This window comes from Dreissena polymorpha, chromosome 4 (genome assembly GCF_020536995.1).
Source record: "Dreissena polymorpha isolate Duluth1 chromosome 4, UMN_Dpol_1.0, whole genome shotgun sequence".
In the NCBI taxonomy this organism is placed as follows: Eukaryota; Metazoa; Mollusca; class Bivalvia; order Myida; family Dreissenidae; genus Dreissena; species Dreissena polymorpha.
Window position 1 is genome coordinate 31,364,827 of NC_068358.1, and position 25,543 is coordinate 31,390,369.

The window sequence follows — 25,543 nt, forward strand, 5'->3', positions numbered from 1 at the left end:
GTAAATAAATCGGAACTATCCACTTCCGGGTTAAAAAATTGAGATAATTTAGCGATTAAATCCATAATTTTGGTAATAAAACGACAACATGAATTAACAACATACCTAATATCACCTTTACTTCCCATGCAATGCAGTGTCAACGGCTTAAACACCTTGATAATTGAGAAATGTTATTCGACGAGATTGTTTTTTACCCATCATCGTCCCATGTCATTTTCAAGGTCAACCGGTGTTTTGTGCACACTCGCACCGCATAAAACCCATTGAAATTAGGTTATATTACACTTCATTTTGGTTAATCGTCACCTTTACTTGATAGGACATTCGCATGGTGTGTCAAAACTTTCATTTTAGTATTTTTACTGTATATATTCAACAGTTAGATAATAAATGTACATTCCGCGCTTGTTAACCCCAGTTTAAGACTTTGAACCGCAGTTTACACTCTTGAACTCGGGTTTAAGGAATTAATGTGCAAACTGCACTTTGAACTCGGGTTCAAAATTTCTTAACTATATAATTAACTGTTAAATAATTAATGTGCATTCCGCGCCTCTTAAAGTTAAGAGAGGACCAATGAAATCGCGGCATTTACCTTCTATATATAGCTAATTGTGGTTTAAGCTCCGCTAGTTGGTTGTCTCAGATAACAGATTTGTATCTATTTTTAGACACACTTTGAACTGAGGTTCAAACTCTTGAACTCGGGTTAAAGAATTTAATGTGCAAACGGCACTTTGAACCCGGGTTCAAAGTCTCTTAACTATATAGTTAACTGTTAAACCGTGGTTTAAGGACTTAATGTGCATTTCGCTTGCCATTGTTATGCACGTCTGCACATAACATCAACCGATTATTTTCGATGAGTTAAGAATATGAGCTAAACAGTAAGTAGATGTTTGTGATGTTTATAATTACGTATGCTTTTCATTTAAAATATAGTTTTTTGTGTAAATAACAACACTACATTTATTTATGGCTAGATTCAATTTACCGGTACGCAGTTGTTTACCACTATCGACAAAGCGGGGGTTTGGGGGCGGTAGCCCCCGATACTAAGGAAATATATAGGATAAAAAGGATTATAAGGTGTTGCGTTAGATTTTATGTGTTAGGTGTAAAGGGTTAGGGTTAGGGTACGCTGTTTGATGTTAAGTGTTGCGTACCGGTAAAGTTCAATCGTCCCTGTATTTATTTGTCTATGACGTTGATGAAAGAAAACGATCGTACCCAGTTTTCTGTTTATTGTGTACAGTTGGGTCAGTAGTTTTGGAGGGTTCTGGACGTTTCGTGCCACTACCAGTTCGTGCCACTGATATTTGTGTAGGGGGGCATTGGACGTTTCGTCCCACTGATAATATAAAGGCGGATAGGTGTGAATAATACCGTATAGAAGGTGTGAATCATAACAGGAAACTGTAGAACCTTTGATTGTAACATCTGTTCAATGTTAAAACAAAATTGTTTTATTTCATGAATGTTTAAGTGTCAATTTACATGCCTAACATAATACATTAACAAAAATTACATAAAACATTTTCAATACATTGACATTACCATATCAAAAGTGAATTCATACATACATTTAAACAATATCTAGATAATATATATTAAATATGTACATAATTATTCTCCATATGACAGTGTCACCTCCATGCAACAGGAACTTGGTTGGCAGACCCTACAAGACAGACGAAATAACACTAAATTAATTATCTTTTTCAAAATTGTTCAAGGTTTAGTAGCCGTGCCGCTACCATCATATATCGAGCGACCCACCAGATTCACTCGTCACGTGCACCCCCTCTCTTTCAGACAGATCCACACCACTGCAAATTATTATAAGTTTTCATTTTTCCCAAGTGCTATTGTGATGTGGAACAACCTCACTGCCACTACAGTATTACATCCTGATCTTGAAGGGTATAAGCTGTCCCTGCTTTCCCCTTCTACCTCTTGAACTCCGAGAGACATGTTTTTATCAGCTTTAACTTTAAATCACTTAACCATGCATGATTAATCGAACATACTTTAATCTTTCGCACTTATTCACTTTTAACACTTTTATCTTGCACTGACTGCGCACCTGTCAATGATACCCGCAAGGGGAGTTAGACAGCATAGATAGATAGATAGATAGATAGACAGACAGACAGACAGACAGACAGACAGACAGACAGACAGACAGACAGACAGACAGACAGACAGACAGACAGACAGACAGACAGACAGACAGACAGACAGACAGACAGACAGACAGACAGACAGACAGACAGACAGACAGACAGAAAGACAGACAGACAGACAGATAGATAGATAGATTGATTACATAAATATATTGAAACATTTGCAATAAATTGACATCAACAATATCAGAAGTGAATGCATACATACATTTTAAAATGTTTTAATACACATATACAAAAGTACACAAATAAATAAACAAAAATACAACAGCATACTATCCTATCATATACATACACAAATCAATATACAATGTATTGCATTTCAGAAGTCATCACTGTGTATTTTGTCCATGGTTGTGCTCGGTCCCATCACGATGATATGGCTGCACGCTCTCAGTTGTTGAGTAGTTCTCATGTCATCGTCTTCGTACTTCTCCCAGATCTCGAAAAGTCGCACGTGCACTTCTTTGAATATTTTCCGGAGTGCCCGAGTCAGGGCGTGTTCCGACACTAGGCGGATTGTCAGCCTCACGGCGCAACAGGGGGACAAGCGTGTAAAACCCTAGGTCCACCCAACGACGCCGTGAAGTAGTCACCGAACTGTCTGACGTTGGCATAGCACTTCGTCGTTTTGTTTGGGACACTGCATGTCCAGTATGTGCGCCCGCCATCATTACGCTACAAACAAACAAACAAACAAACTAGTAATGATTATTTATATGAAAAATTGATTTTGATATTGCTATTATTATTCTTAATTACAATAGTAAAACGAGTTATATTGTTATTCTCAATTAATAATTAATTATTAACAAAAAATTACAGTTGCTTATTTTTGCATACCTTGGCGGTGTAGGAGGGAGTCGGTAATTAATTGTTTGCTTATTACTTAAAGGCACATACCGCTAATTGATAGTTTGTGAGTCGATAGTAAAGCATTAGCTTTTCCTAAAAGTACAATACCAACTTCATTTTAAATTGTTTTATTGTTCATTCATGTTATATTATTATTTATGTATAAAGTTCATACAAATGAAGCATAAAAAGTAACAGCTCTTCATGTTTAATATTTATTAAACATAATGAACTATGCACAAATGTTTTTATACTAACATTAAATCATTTTATTTATTTTTACAAACACACATGATGCATAAAAAATAACAACACTTTATGTTTTATATTTACCGGTATTGAACATAATGAACTATTTACAAATATTTGTATACTAACAATTCATCGTTTTATTATTTGTTATCTATAATTATTATTGTCAACATTGTTGTAGTTTTCTACATTAGTACCAATATCATTCACACCTATACCGCATTATTCACACCTATCCGCCTATATATTATCAGTGGGATGAAACGTCTACCTCTTTTCAACACAAATATTAGCAGCGCAAACTGGTATTGGCACGAAAATTCCATAAACCATTTCTGATCAACAGGAGTTCCAAATCAGTAGCGTTATTTACTTGTCTTTACGAAAAAATACATTCAATTTTGAAGTGAAGCTTATATAATCATAAAGTCCATCCATTCCCGGTAACATCAAGCCATTTAACACGGTTTTTGAGCACAAATTGATGTTCTGCGACCCATTAATTTTGTAACAGGGTGAATTAATTTACATACGCACCGCTTACGCCAAATCGAGGCCAGAAACTTTTGAGGACCGCCAAAACTTAAATGTACGTTGGGTATCACATATTTTGCTTTCAGCGATTTTTTTCCTTCTTTATAAAGTACCAGTAAACGGCACTTTCCCAATTACGAAAAAACTACAAATTTCCCAATTGCTGGCCAAAAAATTCCCAATTTAAGGTAAAAAAAAATATTGTTTTTTTGGAAAATGCAACATTTTGTTAGTTTCCCTGTGCGGCTCTATGGTTTAAACCTAGGTAAATATAATATTGACAGCTTAAAAACACTTAGAATCAATTTTAAAGTATTTGGGAGCATAAAATCAAATACACCAATTTCCCAATTTGAGGGTTTCACGACTCGAATTTTCCCAATTTTCAGGTTTTCACAACTCAAGTTTTCCCAATTGGACCGGTACGGGTACTTTTTTCCAATTGGACAAAAAAAATCGCTGGCTTTAAATTAGAATTCATACGCTTACTTAAGATGATCATAATGTTAAATACTGTCATAAGTTATTAGAAAAAGATCAGATTGTCTTTTTATTCTAATATATAAAGGCAGGTTTTCCGAATCAAAAACACTGGGAAAATCACAAACAAATTGAATGTATCAAATCTATGAGAAATGTTTTGTTATATTGATATTTTAGTTCCTGACTTGTCGAATGACCAAACCTACAAATCTGGCAATCTTTATTTCAACACCACTGAACATGCAACACCTTCAAAACCTGTATAACCAGTTTATTCAATCACACAACGATAATAAATACATTTTTCTTTTCTTTTACTTCTTGAAATTGCTTAACCAGCTGATATGCAAGCTATTTGAAAGTTAAACATAATTTTGAATCGGTCCCCAGCATTGGTAATAGTTTATGTCATGTGATCTGGAATACCTGTCCTTGATTCGAAACTAATGTTCTGAGTGGACTAGGAAATTCAATGTTTACATATTGATGAATGGATATATTCCAACTTTTGAAACTAGTGTAGGATAGCGTACATAAATCCGCTTCCAAAGAGGTATAACACTAGCAAATTGGTGTAAATTAGGATTCGTAAACGGCGTTTGTTTTATTAGTGATCAGGAACTCCTGTCCCCATTGTACATGTGTAAAATCATTCAATGCAAGGGTTTTACTTAGTTGCACTCCCCGCTATTGACCCTCCGGAGTTGCAACTGTTTGCGGCATATTTCAGGTCAAGTCTCCCGCCCGAAATCTGGGCGGTACTTTAAATCGGTAATATTAGCAACATAAACTATTTTTGGCATAAATAAACAAAAAAAAAACAGATCATAGTGTTTTTACCAGGAGGGCAAAGGGGCATGGCGCATTACTTTCAAGAACGGCATTTTAATGTGCAGTTTAGGCAAAAAAGGGCAAAACCGTTCTGTCGAAAACTGGTTTTGGGAAAAACGTGTAATCACATCAGAGGCAGTTGTGGAAAAATATAAAAATATATACAAGCACATTTAATGGTAATTGATGTATTTAACTTACTTTGATTTATATGTATGTTAGCATTTCCGATCACCAAAATCGCCAAAGGCAATTGAATCTTTCAGCTGGCGATTAAAGTTTAAAATGTGATGAAAATGGCGATTGCAAAAAACTCTGATATTTTCTATAAGTATATAATATTCCCTACTTTTAAAGAGAACTCGGTACAGATTTCCACATGTAATCACCATAAAAGCTCCAGGTGGTAATAGATAGTCCACTGATAAAAGATAACCGGATGCCCGTATCGCATATTCAAGCCACATAACACAGTCATGTATGCTGACAGATGCATCACGGGAAATTTTCGGGTAACTTTTCTGTCGACAAACTGTGATATTTAACGTCCAATCGGTTACAAGAATGTTTATGGAGGCGGAGTTACATGTATATAGCGATTATTATTTTTGATTGACGTCGGTCACAGAGTAAGCGTTTTCGCAGGTTTATTAACAATGAATCACAGTTGTAGCATTAATACCTGATATAAAACCGGTAAATAAAGCAGTACATTAAAGGCGGTTTCGGGCATCATCAACACACCTATTTACCGTACTGTTAACAATTATTAATTATGAGAAATTAATTGCAATTGGTGGGCAGTGTAAAATTACTTATGGCGAGTAAGTTGTGAAAAACAAAACCCGTTAATAATTTGATGCGGTAAGAAATTAAATCCAGTGCATGTATAATTTATCATGTCTATTTGTTGAACTGATTTACACCGTTTTTCTACAGCCACGTGATAATAACTATTCTCTATGCATCAATAACGGTATGCCATGTAAAACCCGTGTTATAAGAAAGAGCGCGAAATTATTGATGTCGTCTAAAATGCCAAGTTCTACTCTACGCATGCAAAGCATGCTTTTTAAAAACAGACGACGTGTAACTAAATATAGCCTAGCCGTTCACTACATGCAGTATTTAAGACTTACAAATTTACCGGTACATTTGAATGAATTATATATTGAAACTATGGAAAAATAAATTATTATGTCAATTCAAGAATACATTGCAGTAAATGTATTTTTCAAGAATCAAGAAGCACCAGACTACGGCGAAAATTATTGGGAGAAGGGGGGGGGGGGGGGTCGGTGAATAGGAGTTACGCAAGACCCACGCAATCAAAGACCGGGGCATATCTGAAAGTTCTATCATTGTATACCGTTTATGCCAGTGCATGAAAATAAATATATAAAAAAACATGAAATTATTTGATTTCAGGTAACAAATAATTTATTTAAATGTAACACATTGATAATTTAATACAGTCATTGTTGATACCTATAGATTCATGATAATGATTATGTCGTTCATTGAGCAAATCAGGTTATAATGTGGGTCGTCATCGTAGTGCTGAAATTTGGCTACTAATTTTTTTTCCTTAGCGCCAACCTAGATTTATATTAATATATTCACCTTGCAATGTCCATTTAAGTTCCATGCTGTTTCAGTAAACTGTACAGCACGACAAACATAATAAAGCAATATATGCACATGCATTTGATTAGATACAGATCCGCTAGCATATTATAAATTTAAATGAAAACATGTTTGTCTTATCCAATTTTCTTACGATAATCTTGTCAGATGTTTTAACTTTGCGAGTAAACTGAACGCTAACAATTTGCAAACACTTGTTTCCGTGAAAATTTGAAATACCGGTACATCCACTGAGTAGATTACTATAACTATGTTGTTGGTATCTCAAACGTTTTTATGCATCGTTGATTATCACAGGCATTTCATGAATCCCTTGGAAATGTATGATCTCCATCGTAATTTGCCATTTTTTGCAGAGAGTCACAATTTAATTCTTTATAGTCCGCCATCTTGTTAAAATGATGTAAGAGACAGGTGCGCATAGCAACGTGAAATCGTATTAAATGTCCGCCTTATACAAGATTCGCATTTTGTTTAATTAGTACATGTTACAGTAATTGTTTCAAAAAATAATTATCTTAAAGACGACTTAAAAAAACGATAAAGATATAACTTTTTTTATTTAATTACGCGTAAAATATATGTTTTGATATAACTGAATTATGCATGAAATGCTCAATTTCCACCAGGATATCATCGAGGTTTTCAAAGTAACTGTCCAAGATTTTATCGTGGAGGAAATACACATTACAGATGGATTAGTGTGCTTGGCATAAAAAAGCCACTGAAATTATTGATTGATATTCACACGGAGTTATTCACGCACGACTAATTCACAACTGCGCGAATCTTCGCTGCCTTAGGGCCAAAATCGGGTAATAGTCGGCTTAGAAGTTTGGTTAAAGGGCAATTAAGATGTTATAAATAAGGGTGCACGGCGGGAAACAGTAGGTGCTCATGAACAGGCAGGCCTTTGGAAAGGGCAGCGTGGCGCTAAATGGCTTTGAAAAGGGGCAGCGTGGCGTTGCAAAAAAGGGCATGGCGCCGCGCAACGCTAAAACGGCCTGGATAAAACACTACATATATATATCACTTATGCGCAAATTAAAACCACTTACGTGATGTGGTGTGCTCCCTTAATAATGATATTAATCCAAAGTTTCAAACATGTCAACGGTCAATGAAAATGCTTAAGTTTTTGCAATTGAAAAACACAAGTATTCCAAATTTGAAAGTACAATACCGGAATCCTTCGCGTGATAGATCTCGTGTCTTGTCAACCAATCGTAATACACTGACTTTCTACGGATCTTCCAAAAGATAGATCGAATCATCAATTCCAAACTAAGGCTTTCGATTTGATAACTGTTTTGTAAATATAATAGTAAAATCACTTTTAACTCTCAATTTAAATCATTTGTTTGCCAAAACTCAAGAAAATTCTTTGCCAAGTTTTGTCAAAAGAAAGCGATTTTTCCCAATCAAACCGTAACTCCGCCAAGGACGGTCCCAAGCCCGCGCTGAAAAAGAAGGAGGGATGGGCGTGGGGCTAGCAACAACAACAAGGGAACAAGCGACAAACGGCGCCGGGAGTGAAGCAGACCAGGCAACTGGACTTATGAAGAATGGCGATCAAAGCCCCAAGGACGTCCCCACCCCGATAGCGGAACTCTTGACGCTAAAGCGATGGATCAGAGTTGGATGTTGGAACGTGCGAACACTCTACCAGACTGGAAAGCTAGCGCAAGTGGTGAGTGAGCTGAACCGATAAAACCTGACCCTTATGGGAGTAACAGAAGCAAGATGGACTGGCTCTGGCAAGCAGAAGATGAGTTCCGGATAAGTCATCATCTGGTCAGGAAGAACTGACAACGACCACCGGGAAGGAGTTGCCGTCATCATCAGCAAGAGCAAGGCCAACACCGTGCTACAGTGGAAACCTGTGAACGAGCGCCTGCTGTACGTCAGGATGAACTCCAAGTATGCCAAGCTGTCTGTTGTTGTGGGCTACGCACCATGAGACGATGCGGAAGAAGATGACAAGGATGCATTCTACGACGCCCTTCAAAGTGTTTTAGAGGACATTCCCCAACACGACATGCTGATGTTGCTCGGCGACATCAATGCTAAGGTTGGCTTCAACAAAAAAGACAGAGAGGGGACCATGGGACGACATGGAATGGGTGTGATCACCGAAAACAGGGAGAGACTAGTCAACTTTTGTCAACAGAACGACTTGGTCATAGGAGGCACCCTGTTCGCGCACAAGGAGATCCACAAACTAACATGGACATCACCAGACGGCAGGACCCAGAACCAGATCGACCACATCATCATCAATGGTCGGTTGAGGCACTCTCTGCAGGACGTGCGTGTGATGCGACATGCAGACATCGGCAGCAACCATAGTCTTCTGGTGGCCAAGGTGAATTGAAGCTCAGGAAAGCCAAGACGGGAGACATCAAGAACCAACGCTATGATGTCGTCAAGTTGAAAGACCCAAAAGTGAAAGAAAAGCTTAGGTTAACCCTCAGGAATAGATTTAGTATTTTGGAAGATGAGGCAGCACTTTCCATTGAAGGCTTCAAAAGAGTAATGAAAGAGACAGGAGAGGAAGTTCTGGGCTTCAGACATAGCAATAAGACAGAATGGATCTCAGACGAAACGTGGTCTCGTATAGAAGAAAGAAGACAGATCAAAAAGAAACTGTTGGACACCTAATCCCTTAGACTTAAGGAAAGAATTTCAAAGGAATATAGTGAGAAAGACAAGGTGGTTAAGACATCAGCCAGAAGAGACAAGAGGAGGTACATAGAGAGGCTGGCAGAGGAGGCGGAGACAGCAGTCGAGCACAATGACATGAAGACAGTGTATCAGAACACCAGGAAGCTGAAGGGCGACTACGGCCAGCACCATGACCTTCCTGTGAGAGCTGAAGACGGAACTCATGTCACTGTGGAAAAGGAGAAGCTGAAGAGATGGAAGCAACACTTTGAGTCCATCCTAAACCGCCCAGACCCACCAACCCTAGCCAACATTCCTGAAGCTGAAGAGGACCTTGACATCAACCTCGGCAACATCACTGTAACGGAAGTCTATGAAGCCATCCGTAAGCTGAAGAATGGGAAGGCGCCTGGCGACGATGGAGTGTGCCCTGAGATGCTGAAAGCAGAAGACACAGTGACGCCGCAGCTTCTTTTCCAGATTCTTCAAAAGATTTGGGACAGTGAAGAAGCGCCAAGCAAATGGAAGACCGACACCATCGTCAAACTGCCCAAGAAAGGAGACCTGGGGAACTGTAACAACTGGCGAGGCATCACTTTACTATCTCTCACCAGTACGATCTTCAGCCGCATCATCCTCCAACAGTTGTGGACGGTATCCTTCGCCAGGAACAGGCTGGCGTCAGGAAAGGCAAGTCCTGCATCGACCACATCTTCGTCTTTAGGCAGATCATTGAGCAGTCCCATGAATGGAATGGATCCCTCTACGTGTTTTTTTTTTGGACTTTGAGAAGGCCTTCGACAGCCTACAAAGAGACTCCCTCTGGAAGATTCTGCGCCATTATGGCATCCCTCAGAAACTTGTCAACGTCATCAGGTCCCTGTACGAAAACTTTGAGTGCAGAGTCGTCCACAACAACCAGCTCACTGAACCATTTAAGGTGGAAACTGGGGTGAAGCAAGGATGTATCCTCTCGCTGCTCCTCTTTTCAATGGCAATTGACTGGATCATGCGACGCACCACAGAAGGAAGGAGGCAAGGAATACAGTGGACGCTGACCTCGCTGCTAGATGACCTGGACTACGCCGACGATATCAGGTTACTTGCTAGCAGGAACCAGGGCATCCAGCAGAGGACATAACAGTTTGCACTATCAGCAAGCACCATAGGTCTCAGGGTCAATATTGGGAAGACTCAGGTCATGAGGAAGAAAACCAGAGTGGGCGACCCAATCACCATCAATGACCAGCCTCTGCCAGATGTGGACGAGTTCATTTACCTGGGCAGCAAGGTCACCACAGATGGAGACTGTGCAAGGGAGATCAACACGAGAATCAGCAAAGCCAACCAAGCCTTCGCAATGCTGAAGCCCATCTGGAGGACCACAAGTCTTAGCATGCACACCAAGCTCCGCATCTTCAAGAGCAACGTGCTGAGTGTCCTTCTATATGGGTCTGAGTGCTGGAAGACCACTGCTACCATCGAGCGAAAACTGGAAGTCTTTAAGAACAAGTGCCTGCGACAGATCATGAAAGTCTTCTGGCCAAACATGATCACGAACATGGAACTGCGTAAAAGAGCTGGCCCAAACAGCATCGATGAGACCATCACTTTGAGAAGATGGAGATGGCTAGGCCACGTCTGCAGAATGGCACCCGACTTGCTACTCACGTTGGCACTGAGATGGACCCCACAGGGAAAAAGAAATCGTGGACGACCGAAAGAGACATTGCGCCGAACCGTGGAGCGAGACTTCAAGAACAGTGGCCTCACTCTGCAGACAGCACCCGCAACAGCAACTGACCGACCAAAGTGGCGCTCCCTTGCCGTCGCCTCAAGCACCAGACGGCGCAGAGAGGATTGAATGAATGAATGAATTATGTCAAAAGAAAGCAATTTTTCCCAATCAAAAGGGATCTGGCCCAATTCCCAAAATATCGAAGAAACACACTGTATATGCCGATTTTTTTTTGGCAAACGTTTGTGTTAATGCAACTCTTGAGCATTCTTTGTGCTGATTTTGCTCAAAGAAGTATGACCTATACATTATTACATTAAGTTTTGTTGGCCTAGTGCAATCAATTAATCTCCCTTTTCCTTGTGATGTCTTGATACAAGGTACCAACACACACTGTGAATATTATTGTTTATTTGTATGGAACTATTGGCTTTAAGTGGTTAAACACCCTGTAAATAAACAATTTTGACATTGATTAAGCAATAATTAAATAAATCTTTAAAGGTAGACCGTTAATCGTTTCTTTCGAGGCTTTTTTTCCTTCTTTAGCAAAGGCCTTTGTTGCATCGTTTGCATTAATTCATAAATTCTGTTACTGGTTTCCTTAACCGCTTGATATGCGGGAAACAGAGGATGCATTTTTGTCCATGACCGGTTCAAGTTGTTTTCTATATTCTATCAACACAATTATCAATGTACCTATGTAAATTAATAACACTTTGTTACCATAATAACTCAAGTTTTTGGGCATCCTCTTTTTAACAAAAAAAGTATTTTTTGTGACTCTTAATTTTCGGACATACGGGTTTTCATCCATAAATAATGTCTCTAAATTTTGGGATGTTTACTGCGCTTTTCTACAGACTTTTGCCCTGCTTTCGCTTATCTCGTGACAGTTTGATCAAGGATTTTTACATCGGGATTAAGGTCATAAACCCTTGCCCGAGGGCAATTTACATTTACCATTACATTCGCGTAATTGGGTAAATAGCCATGTATACTGCTAGAAAGTAATGGATTCACCCAACAGCATTTGAAACTGTGTCTTCCTATTAAGAAAGCAGAATGTTTTCTTTTCTGTTTTTAAGTTTTTGTTCTATACCATTTCATGCAAGAGTTAGCAAAGCTGTTAAGTTGTATTTATTAAAGCAAAAAAAAGTTAATCACAAGATTATTATTGTATATTGATTAATTGCATTTATTTCAATATAATTATAATTTTCGGACATATTAATTTATGTCTCTTAATTTTGGGACACTTGTAATTTTTGAATATATTTCTTATCTAAATTTTCGGGCTCAATTAAACAAAATAATTATTTTAAGTGTCCGAAAACTTAGACTTTATTATGTATTATTATGAAAAAATAATCTCATACAGTAAGAAATATGTCATGACAATTTATTATTGACCTAAAGTCAATGTTCACACTGAACAAATAATATTAAGAAACTAGAAATGGCGCGGCAGAGGCCGACACGTATCCCCACGCCGCATGTTTTTACCCAGGGGGCACCCCAGGGTTGGTAATTGGGCCCTGCATAGTTGAGATTGATCGTATTGTCATAAGAGATGTTCATTATCAATTTGAAGTAAATCAGTGTAGAAATAAAGAAGTTATGTTAAAAGGCAATGTTTGGTGGGCGTGGCTTATGTGGGCGGGCATGCCCCAGGGTTGGTAATGGGGCAATGCATAGTTGAGATTGACCGTATTGTCATAAGAGATGTTCAGTATCAATTTGAAGTAAATCGGTGTAGAAACGAAGAAGTTATAGTAAAAGGCAATTCTGGGTGGGTGTGTTCTATGTGGGTGGGGTCGCTCCAGGGTTGGTAATGGGGCCATGCATAGTTGAGATCGACCATATTGTCATAAGAGATGTTCAGTATCAATTTGAAGTAAATCGGTGGTAGAAATGAAGAAGTTAATGTAAAATAACATAAAAAAAATGAGTGAAAATCTCTGACCTGGCCCCACCCCAACCCCCATAACTTTTGACCCCGGGGTCAGATCAAAATTCCAAATAGTGCAGGGTCGCACATATGGTCATAGCTACCATGTGTATAAGTTTCAAGGTTCTAGTGCTAATAGTGTAGGAAGAGATAATGGCCAGGACGGACGGACAGACGGACAACCGGACAGACAGCGGAGGTAACCACAATATCCCCACGCTTTTCAAAAAGCGTGGGGGTATATATAACTAATTTAATGTCCAGTATCAGAGCTCCAGATAAGGTTTTGTGAAATTCTTAACGTAACTACCAGATTTTCAAAAAGAATTCTTAACTCTGAAATTTTATTCTTAACGTTACAACTTAGTTTTGGAAAATAATTCTTAACTTTTCTTAATGACCTAAAATAAATAATAATGGTTATATTCAAGCAAAAAATAAAAATAAAAATACTAGCAACTTTATTTATACGAGTTCAATAGTGTATTCAGTATTATACAATTTTATTTTTCAAATACCTTCATATGCCCAAACTGTGCTTAGATGCATGCCTTCGATGAATTTTTACATATTTCACAATTAAAACGGGTCTTCCCTTCAATCTTTTCAACGATTAGCCACGGGAATTGTCCCTTCCACTCGTTCAATGTTTTTGTTTTTTGTTTAAGTTTGGACCCGTCGTGTCGCGTTTTTTTTTAGCTTTTCCGACTGTGTCGGCAACTGAACATTCAACATCGTATAAGATCTTTTCTATAATGTCTTTCTTAACATTCAACTTCGGCTCACTTTGCTTACAATATGTTTAAAGCGTGTTTTTGCACGCCTTGCAGTTTTTTAGGACGCTCTTTGGGCGCCGCCATTGTTTTTTGTCAGACTGTACACGCCGCTTTTATTGGAAAAAAATGCGATTTGTTAAATAAACCCGATAACCATTCTATATAAGCACCGAAAAGATCTTAAATACGCGAAAAGAACTCAATAAAGATCGATACGAACCGATGTAAAAAATAATATTCGTAACTTGATTTTGTAATTCTGAATGGTACGACAAGATATTAAAATAAATACCTAACGGACTTGAAATTAATTCGTAATTACGAAAGTACGACCCTTATCTGGAGCTCTGCAGTATTAAATTAATTTGTTTTTACAATATGATAAATCCCCTTGTCTCATTTCAGATGTCAGTCTTCAGTATAACTGACACTGCTGGTATAGACTATAGTCTGCTTTCATCGATTGTGTACAACTGTGTGCAGGTAATTGAATATACATAGAAACATCTACTAGTTCATTGCGATCATATTGAAAGTTAAACAGAATACCAAACATGTTTGCCAACTGATGCTAAAATATCCTGTAGTAATGCAAATAAAACACATAATTATGTTAACACTCCTATTTCAGTATTTGTTTAGTGTTTGTTTTTTGTCCCCTTACAGAAAGGGCAGCTGCTGATCGTTAAAGCTGTACACTTTAACAGATGCCCATCCGAAAATTCCAGTCTCACCAAGAATTTTGCAATATATTTATTGATTTTAAAGGGACTGTCAACCACGACGAAGAAGAAAAGAAAAGTTGTAAAATACCATATTTTTTACAATTATTAGTTTATATTGATTAAAATATCACGACTGGTATATAACATTACTTGAACAAAGTTGTAAAGTTTTCATATTTTCAGTATATTCGGTAATGAATTTTACTGGGTATGTCTACCAGGTAACTACCAGTTAACTATTAATAACGCCAGTAGATTGATCATCGTCGTCACGTGGTAAACCCAGGAATGCAAATCGTGCATGCGTAGTGAATTGTATATATTTGATATATAAAATGATAATTCTACTTGTGTTATTTATAGTGTGTATATCGTTATGTCACCTATTTTAGCGATGTACTTTTGATTTCATATCGCGAAATTGTATTACCAAATATACTAAAAACATGATTTTTTTCCAAGTAATGTAATATACCAGTCGTGATATTTTAATCAATATTTACTAATGATTGTAAAAAATATGGTATTTCAGAACTTTAATTTTTACGTAATTCATGGTTGACAGTCCCTTTAAAATGCCCTGGCACTTATCTCTCTACCTCAAAGGTCAAGGTCACTAAATATACGGTCAAAGGTCAGACGACAACTTGTCTGGACTGTTACATGGCCATTTATCATTCAATTGTTAATTAACTGATCACAAATGACCACTAACAGCAGATGGCTTGTGGGCGTGTATCACCATCTCCCTGCCTGAAAGGTCAAGGTCACACTGAGTGTGAGGGGGTTCCATACCCTATGAGTTAACATCACTTTATTTTATATTGCTCTTATCAAAAATAGGCTACATTTTCTAAAAAATTGCTTGTAATTCATGCAGTTTTCCCCAGAAATGAAGCTTACCTAATGGAAGAACCTCCAGGAACTTTGGAGAAATAGTCCTTCAATTTTATAAAAATGTGGCTTGATGGTATCTGCTCTCTTACTAAACCAGTGTTCATCTTATTGTCACCAAACAGTCTTGAAATGTTCATAAGCACACAATGGAGGCCGAGTTATTGCCAGCTGAATCCCACTTGTCATGTGAAGAATTGATGAAGTATTCTACTTCTATGGTAGTGTGGGGCTGTTCTTTGCTAGTCAGAAAAAATGTAAATAATTGATTCATGTTGTGAATAAATCTGAACTATAAGTAACGAAATCACACAAACACAAACATAAGTCTTTCATTCCCACTTTTACATGAAATGTGTTAACTTATAACAGAACTAAGAGTATTAAACCATCTGGAAGTATTTAAAGCATGAACCTTTAATCATGTGACTGTGATAACTCTGTGAAAATTTTCACTGTGAAGCATTTTACTAAGGAAATTTGATACTACGATATGCTTGGAAAACTGAAGGGCTCTATTTTCACTGAATTTTTAGAAGCATCTGTTGAACTATGTGTCTTACTGTAAACAGCGTTATAGATAATTTTTGTCTCATGTGGGTAAATACCCCCACTTTTCACAGCTTGGGGGTAAATGGTCAAATTTTGCTTTGCTTGAAGGGTAATTTGCTAAAAGTAAAACAAAAATATAGCCAGGGTACAACACAATAAACCATTAATTATGTGTATTCCATCATAGTAGTAGGTTTCTTAAGGTGTTTTTTTTAGCTCACCTGATTGCTCAGTTGAGCTTTTGTGACCGGTCTTTGTCCATCGTATGTCTGTCCATCCGTCCGTAAACATTTGCTCGTAAACACTCTAGAGGCCACATTTCTTGTCCCATCTTCATGAAACTTGGTCAGAAGCTTTGTCCCAATCAAATCTCGGCCGAGTACGAAACTGGGTTGTGCCGGGTCAAAAAACTAGGTCACTAGGTCAAAAAAAAGAAAAACCGTGTAAACACTGAAGAAGTCACATTTCATGCCCAATCTTCATGTAACTTTGTCAAAATGTTTGTCTTAATGATATCTTGGTTGAGTTTAAAAGTGTTTCCGATCCGTTGAAAAACATGGCCGCCAGTGGGCGGGGCAGATTTCCTTATTTGGCTATAGAGAAACCTTGTAAACACTCAAGAATACACAATTTTTGCCCAATCATCATGAAAGTTGGTCAAAACATTGGTTCAATTGATGTCTCGGTCGAGTTCGAAAATGGTCGAGATCGGTGAAAAAACATGGCCACCAGTGGGCAGGGCATTTTTCTCTATATGTATATAGTGTCAGTTTTCCCTATTTGGCTATAGAGAAACCTTGTAAACACTCTAGAAGTCACAATTTTTGCCCAATCATCATGAAAGTTGGTCACAACATTTGGTTTTATTGATATCTCGGACGAGTTTGAAAATGGTCCAGATCGGTGAAAAAACATGGCCGCCAGTGGGCGGGGCATTTGTCCCATAAAAAAATATGTAGTGTAAACATGTGAACACTCTAGAAGTCACATTGTTGGCCCAATTTTCATGAAATTTGATCAGAACACTTGTTTCCTTGATATGAGAGTTGAGTTTGAAAATGGTTCCGGTCAGTTGAATAACATGGCAGCCGGGGGGGGGCAGTTTTCTTATATTTATATAGTAAAAAAAGCTTGTGAAACTCTAGAAGTCACAATTTTTGCCAAATCATCATGAAACTTGGTACAAAGATTGGTTTTATATATATATCACATAATTAATGCCATAATTATGGCCCTTAGATTGTCCAAATTTTCATTATATTATACAAAATCCTTGTAAACACTCTAGAGGTCACAATTTTGTTTCAGATTTTATAAATCTTGGTCATAATATTTATTTTTGTAAGCAACGTTTGATGTTTGGTAAGGGGAGGGTCAACTCAAAATATAGGTCACCAGGTCAAATCTAACCCAAAAAAACACTCCATATGCCAGAGTTTTGGTTCAATAATGATGAAACTTGACCAGGATGTTTGTCTGGACAATATCTAGGTCAAGTTTGACGATTGGTAAAGATTGAATGAACCGACTCCTCTCAGGTGAGCGAACTAGGGCCATCTTGGCCCTCTTGTTTGATAAGTTAAGCAAGATTTCGAAATTTTCATAATATTACTATAATTTTATTTTTAAATGGGAAATATAATAATAAAATATGTGTCACATAATCAGTCAACAAAGTAACAACACCTACAAACAACCTTTTTCACACCACTAAAGGTAACAATAAACAGATAATCTGTCAGGCATTCAGAGCTGATGAGGGTACTGATTATCTAGTGGTAGATAAGGCTGTTACTGAATGGGTTGCTTAGGGATACATGTAAGGCTGTAGTACGGAATGAGCTAACATACTGTTTAATTGAAGTGAACTTGAATTGAGTACAATTTTTGTAAAAATACATTACATTTCAAAACATTTTAAGTAGGACCATACTAGCGGTATTATAGTGGATTTAATAAATCATGAAGTACTCGTGTATTAATAGCATTTTAAAAATTATAACAGAAAATGGTGTGAATTACTGGATTTGAAATGAATACTGATATTTTCAGACTCACATATGTTTCAATACACAACATTGCAAAACACAACTTCTATCACTTATCCTTCAATGAGAGAAAATCCAACAACTTAATGGATAATAAGAATTAAAATAATATTTTTTTAATGAAACACTTATTTTTATAGGCAGTTAATAAAAAAATAATAATCAAAATATCAGGTGAACAAAAATGGAATTTTTTAATACAGGTATAACCAGGTATTAGAATTGCCCAGTCCAACACAATTATTTGTTAATGTGTGTAACTGAAGTCTTTGGTTATCTGTTTTGACACTTTGATTTATCTGTTTTGACACTTTGATAAAGCCTCATCAGGGGTGTGAATGCTTGATTGTAATACCCATTAATGGCAGGCTCCCAACCAGATTAAATTTCCTTTCTTCAATTAAGGTTTTCTTATCAATTTAACCATTATATTTTATGACATAAATTATTATATCTTACATGAATAAATAAGTAATTGTGATAATATAAAATTCTAAGAATTCAATGAAACTAATTAATCGACTTCAACATTTGACAAGTACTAAATTAAATAATAAAATAATAACCTATCTATCTATGTATACTGCCAAGCAACCTTCGAGCATTATAGGATATTATCAAGTCCGTTTCTTGGGATGAACCAGTACTTGGTGTCTACATAATGGAGGAGAACGCTCCCCGAGTAGAGAGCAAACCCACGAACTCCCAATCACTAGACGAAACTTAAAATATATTAAAACAAATGCGCAAATATTATACAAAATACTTAATTTATTTCAATTTTATATGTTGTAACACAGTTTATAGAAAAAAACATTGGTTGAATTGCATTTGACAAAAATCACTATGTCATCTTTCATTTACATACTACTGTTATTATTTTCACGTCAAAATTGTGCTGCAAAGTCAAAATTATAACCCCAAAACATCTGCTCACAACTTATTTTTATGCCCCCCTTCGAAGAAGAGGGGGTATATTGCTTTGCACATGTCGGTCGGTCTGTCGGTATGTCGGTCTGTCGGTCCGTCCACCAGGTGTTTTCCGGACTCAAGAACGCTTGGGCATAGGATCATGAAACTTTATAGGAACATTGATCATGACTCGCAGATGACCTCTATTGATTTTGAGGTCATAAGATCAAAGGTCAAGGTCACAGTGACCCGAAAAAGTAAAATGGTTTCCGGATGATAACTCAAGAACGCTTATGCCTAGGATCATGAGACTTGATCGGTAGATTGATAATGACTGGCAGATAAACCCTATTGATTAAAAGGTCGCTAGGTCAAAGGTCAAGGTCACGGTGCCCGAAATAGTAAAATGGTTTCCGGATGATAACTCAAGAACGCTTATGCCTAGGATCTTGAAACTTGATAGGTAGATTGATCATGACTCGCAGTTGACCCCTATTGATTTTCAGGTCACTATATCAAAGGTCAAGGTCACAGTGACCCGAAATAGTAAAATAGTTTCCGGATGATAACTCAAGAACGCTTATGGCTACGATCATGAAACTTCATAGGTTCATTGATCATGACTGGCAGATGACCCCTATTGATAACTCAAGAACGCTTATGCCTAGGATCATGAAACTTGATAGGTTGATTGATAATGACTGGCAGATGATCCCTATTGATTTTAAGGTCACTAGGTCAAAGGTCAAGGTCACGGTGATCCGAAATAGTAAAATGGTTTCCGGATGATAACTCAAGAACGCTTATGCCTAGGATCATGAAACTTGATAGGTAGATTGATCATGACTGGCAGATGACCCCTATTGATATTGAGGTCACTAGGTCAAAGGTCAAGGTCATTGTGACCCGAAATAGTAAAATGGTTTCTGGATGATAACTCAAGAACGCTTAGGCCTATGATCATGAAACTTCATAGGTACATTGATCATGACTCGCAGATGACCCCTATTGATTTTGAGGTCACTAGGTCAAAGGTCAAGGTCACGGTGACCCCAAATAGTAACATGGTTTCCGGATGATAACTGAAGAACGCTTATGCCTAGGATCATAAAACTTGATAGGTAGATTGATCATGACTTGCAGATGATCCCTATTGATTTTCAGGTCACTAGGTCAAAGGTCAAGGTCACAGTGACAAAAAACATATTCACACAATGGTTGTCGCTACAATGGAGAGCCCATATGGGGGACATGCATGTTTTACAAACAGCCCTTGTTGAATATGTCTTTATGACAAAGGCAAATGACACTAAAATCACGTATAAAAATATCGGGGTGAATTGTCTTGGGGGTGAATTGTCTTTGGGGGTGAATTGTCCAAGGAAATCAAATTCTGGGGGTGAATTGTCCAGGGGGTGAATTGTCTTGGGGGTGAATTGTCTGACACCCATTTACAAAAACCAGCGCACAAATTAGCTCTAATTTTTACGATAACCAGTTTCATATTTTTGGCGAAAGACAATTAGCTGTTTATATTTTTTGTTTACGATGTACGCAGAGAATTTACACCATTTGCGTAAGTCCAGATTTGCTTGCTTAAATGTACGCACGGAAATTATAAATTGAGCGTATCTTGATATTTCTAATGCGCATATTACACTGATACGCAGCTTATCTAGAACGCTGTGTAAACATAAAATGAATAAAATGCTGAACGTTAGTTTACTTACTTCTACATGAACTGCATTTTACTGAATTTGAATACAATATAGTAAGTACCCTGCATTCATTGTGTTTGATATGTACTCACTGTAGGTTGACGTTATTGTTTAAGTTTAACATACGCTACCAATCTCTTTCATAACCAGTTTTCACTGGATCAGCACAAAACTTTCTGAACAAGGGCTCAACCAGTCTTGGAGCAAGGTTTATTCCAATATTGTTAAAAATATCACTCTGGTAACAGGGCTTGACACAAACTTTTTTTACCTACTGACCCAAAGGACCACCAGCTTTCAGAAATTACTGGTCCTCCAAGATTTCAAGTGGTCATACAATTTCTATGCTATTTGACCTAAATTTCAACTTACTTTCCGGACTATCCACACTGTGCTGTGCATTTATAAAAAGAAAACTATACTATCTACTCAACTATCTCTTATCCTTTTCATATTCCCGCTGTACTTCAAGCTTCTCTTCATTAGTTTTAGGTTTTTTAGGCGGAGGTTCTTTTAGGTTTTTTAGGCGGAGGTTCTTTTAGGTTTTTTAGGCGGAGGTTCTTTTAGGTTTTTAAGGCGGAGGTTCAACCACCCTCTGATTGAAATTACACATTGCGATAACTTGTTATCTTGAAGATACGCACGTTTACTCTCCAGGAATCTCTGAACATTATTTGGCGCTATCCAGTGTAAATTCGCACAGTAAACAAAGTATATTCTGATGGTACTAAGATCGATAAAATGCTGATAATTGTTGCTTTTTAAAAAATACTAAATACCACTTTTTCCCCGAAACGCTTCGAATTTTATATTAATTTGTGTATCGATCACAGCGAAGTCCGGAGACATTTGCGGGAGACATTTGCGGATTGCAAATCGATTTTTTGATCCGACAACAGGATTTTGTCATCCGGGCTTCTAGAAAAATTGGAATTTCTATTATGTTGCTATTTTTATCCCGGTCTCGAGTCTATTGCTATTTTTATCCCGGTCTCGAGTCTGCCCATAACATAATGATGAAATTATCGGTTTACTATGAACATATAAAGTTGTTTTTATGGATGAAAACGGCTTTCCACCAGTATTTCACAATAAGTTGGCCAGGATTTTTACTGGTTCAACGGATCAACCAAATTTCTAGTTTCACTGGTCCTCCCTATTTTTACTGACCTTGGGTCAACGGACCACCGTTAGTGTCGAGCCCTGGGTAAAAATCAGGGTAATCTATTAAAGAAATCTTTTCACGTTTCGGTAAATTGACAAAATTGAAAAAATTTGTTTCAGATTCGCAAATTTTCGTTTTATTTATGATATTTGTGAGGAAACAGTAATAATGAACATTTACAATGTACCATGGTGTAATATAGCAATTATATGCATCTTTTGACGATTTAAAAACCTGAAAATTATAAAGCGTTGCAACGCAAAGCGATTGAATAATTTCAATTTTGGAGAGTTCTGTTGTTGTCGTTAAATTTTGTGAAACTACGAAGATTGCTTATACAAAGTATAAATACGTCTCGCATATATATTTGGCAGGATGGCCAAGCAGTCTAATTGGTTTTTACTCCATGAATCCGGGGGTTACTGGTTCGAGCCCTGTTGTGGGCTACTTTTTTTTCCTTTTTTAAATGTTATTCTTGATTTTTAACTAGAGCTTTTTAAATCCAATGTTTACATTTATCAATATAAAGCATTTAATGACAAACTTCAAAACATGCCAAAATCTGTGAAAAAGGCCCCTTTTACTCCAAAACCTAAACAGCTTGTTTGAATACAAACTACAGCCATTTAACCTCCTGAAACAACCTTCAGAAAGTCATGCCTTGTAATATACATTGTTTGATAGTGGGATGCAACAGAGCAGGGCATTTTGATATCTCTGACACATTCCTTGTTTTAAATATATTCAATTGATCTTGTTCTGATGGGCAAAATGCATGTGCGTAAAATCTGTCCCAGATTAGCCTGTGCAGTCCGCACAGGCTAATCAGGGACGACACTTTCCGCTTTAATGGTATTTTTGTTTAAAGGAAGTCCTTTTTCATCAAAAATCTAGTTTAAGCGGAAAGTGTCGTCCCTGATAAGCCTGTGCGGACTGCACAGGCTAATCTGGGACAGATTTTACGCCATGCATTTTGCCCAGTTTTCTAAGAACAAGATCAATTGAATATATTTAAAACAAGGAATGTGTCAGAGATATCAAAATACCCTGCTCTGTTGCATCCCATCATCAAACAATGTATATTACAAGGCATGACTTTCTGCACATGTCTTTTGCTCAATGTTCACGGAACAAGCCACAATTGATCTCGTATTCAAAATTACTGATCCTTTTTCAGGAAGAAAAGCTGAGCGAGCTTTTTCAGGAAGAAACGTTTAGCAAGCTGCGTGCTACTCTTTCCAAACAAACACTGGAGCAGCGTCAAAAGATTGTGAATCATAAGATCAATGGCAACACGTCACTTTTCATGGCATGTCAACAAGGCAAGGTGCACTTTGTGAACTACCTCATCGAGGAGTGTGGTGCAGACATCGAAATTAAAGGTGAATGGGCATTCATTTAAAGTGGATTGGAGTCAAAGAGATTGACACTATTTGTGGCTAATTGAATGTGCTACTTTTGTACGTACATACATACCTGCCTGTCTCATTTTAATATATACAATTTCCCAGTTAGGTCCGTCCATCTGTCTGTTGATAGACAGATATATGTTTGATGGAGTACTCCTTCACTTTTAAGCTCACCTGAGCAAATAGTGTGCAATTGGAGCTATTGTGATCAGTTTCTATTATCGTGCAGAAATTATTTTTAAAACATTGCGATTCTGGAGGGAAAATTTTGCATCCAATCTTGATGAAACTTTATAGGTATTTTTATTTTTACAATATTTAGGTTGACTGTGAATCTGGGTCACATGTGTCCAAAAAATAGTTTGCCAGGTCTTATCTTAGAAAAACCTTATAACCACTCTCGAGGACAAATTTCTGACTCAATTTTGATGAAATTTGGTCAGAATATTAATCTTGGCAATATCAAGTTCGAGTTTTTTTGCATCTGGGTCAAGTGTGTCCAAAATCTAGGTCAAATGTTAGGAAAACCTTGTAACAAATCTTTTAAGCTCACCTGATTGCTCAGGTGAGCTTTTGTGACCAGTCTTTGTCCGTCGTATATCCGTCCGTCCGTCCGTTAACATTTGCTAGTAAACACTCTAGAGGCCACATTTCTTGTCCCATCTTCATGAAACTTGGTCAGAAGCTTTGTCCCTATGAAATCTCGGCCGAGTTCGAAACTGGTTTTTGCAGGGTCAAAAACTAGGTCACTAGGTCAAAAAAAGAAAAACCTTGTAAACACTGTAGAAGTCACATTTCATGCCCAATCTTCATGTAACTTTGTCAAAATGTTTGTCTTAATGATATCTTGGTTGAGTTTAAAAGCGGTTACGATCCGTTAAAAAACATGACCGCCAGTGGGCGGGGCATTTTTCCTTATTTGGCTATAGAGAAACCTTGTAAACACTATAGAATACACAATTGTTGCCCAATCATCATGAAAGTTGGTCAAAACATTGGTTCAATTGATGTCTCGGACGAGTTCGAAAATGGTCGAGATCGGTGAAAAAACATGGCCACCATTGGGCGGGGCATTTTTCTCTATATGTATATAGTGGTAGTTTTCCCTATTTGGCTATAGAGAAACCTTGTAAACACTCTAGAAGTCAGAATTTTTGCCCAATCATCATGAAAGTTGGTCAAAACATGGTTTTATTGATATCTCGGATGAGTTTGAAAATGGTCGGGATTGGTGAAAAAACATGGCTGCCAGTGGGCGGGGCATTTTTCTCTATATGTATATAGTGAAAACATGTGAACACTCTAGAAGTCACATTTTTGGCCCAATTTTCATGAAATTTGCTCAGAACATTTGTTTCCTTGATACAAAAGTTGAGTTCAAAAATGGTTCCGGTCAGTTTAATAACATGGCTGCTGGGAGTGGGACAGTTTTCTCATTATGCCCCCCCCTTTCGGAGAAGAGGGGGTACATTGTTTTGCTCATGTCGGTCCGTCCGTCCATCAGATGGTTTCTGGATGATAACTCAAGAGCGTTTATGCCAAGGATCATAAAACTTCATAGGTACATTGATCATGACTCGCAGACCCCTATTGATTTTCAGGTCACTAGGTCAAAGGTCAAGGTCACAGTGACCCGAAATAGTAAAATGGTTTCCAGATGATAACTCATGAACTCTTATGCCTAGGATCATGAAACTTCATAGGTACATTGATCATGACTCTAAGATGACCCCTATAGATTTTCAGGTCACTAGGTTAAAGGTCAATGTCACGGTGACCTGAAATAGTAAAATGGTTTCTGGAAAATAACTCAAGAACGCTTATGCCTAGGATCATGAAACTTCATTGGTTCAATGATCATGACTTGCAGATGACCCCTATCGCTTTTCAGATTACTATGTCAAAGGTCAAGGTCACGGTGACCTGAAATAGTAAAATGGTTTCTGGATGATTACTCAAGAACGCGTATTCCTAGGTTCATTTAACTTCATAGGTATATTGATCATGACTCGCAGATGACCCCTATTGATTATCAGGTCAGTAGGTCAAAGGTCAAGGTCACAGTGCCAAAAAACGTATTCACACAATGGCTGTCAAGGTCACGGTGACTCAACTTAGAAAAAATGGTTTCCGGATGATAACTCAAGAATGCTTACGCCTAGGATCATGAAACTTCATAGGTACATTGATCTTTACTCGC

The 25,543-nt window shown here is 37.5% G+C and overlaps 1 protein-coding gene across 2 annotated transcripts in view; it reads left to right on the forward strand.

Moving 5' to 3' along the window:
* The first annotated feature begins 725 nt into the window (after positions 1-725).
* Positions 726-25,543, forward strand: part of LOC127879775 (protein fem-1 homolog C-like) — a 29,622-nt gene continuing 4,804 nt past the window's right edge. Inside the window, exons 1-3 of one of the 2 annotated variants that reach the window (XM_052426828.1) lie at positions 726-890; positions 14,326-14,403; positions 23,112-23,316. In XM_052426828.1, coding sequence (XP_052282788.1) covers positions 14,326-14,403; positions 23,112-23,316 — 283 coding nt within the window. In that variant the 5' untranslated portion in view covers positions 726-890. The remainder of the gene's footprint in view (positions 891-14,325; positions 14,404-23,111; positions 23,317-25,543) is intronic. The other variant, XM_052426829.1, reaches the window with a different exon arrangement.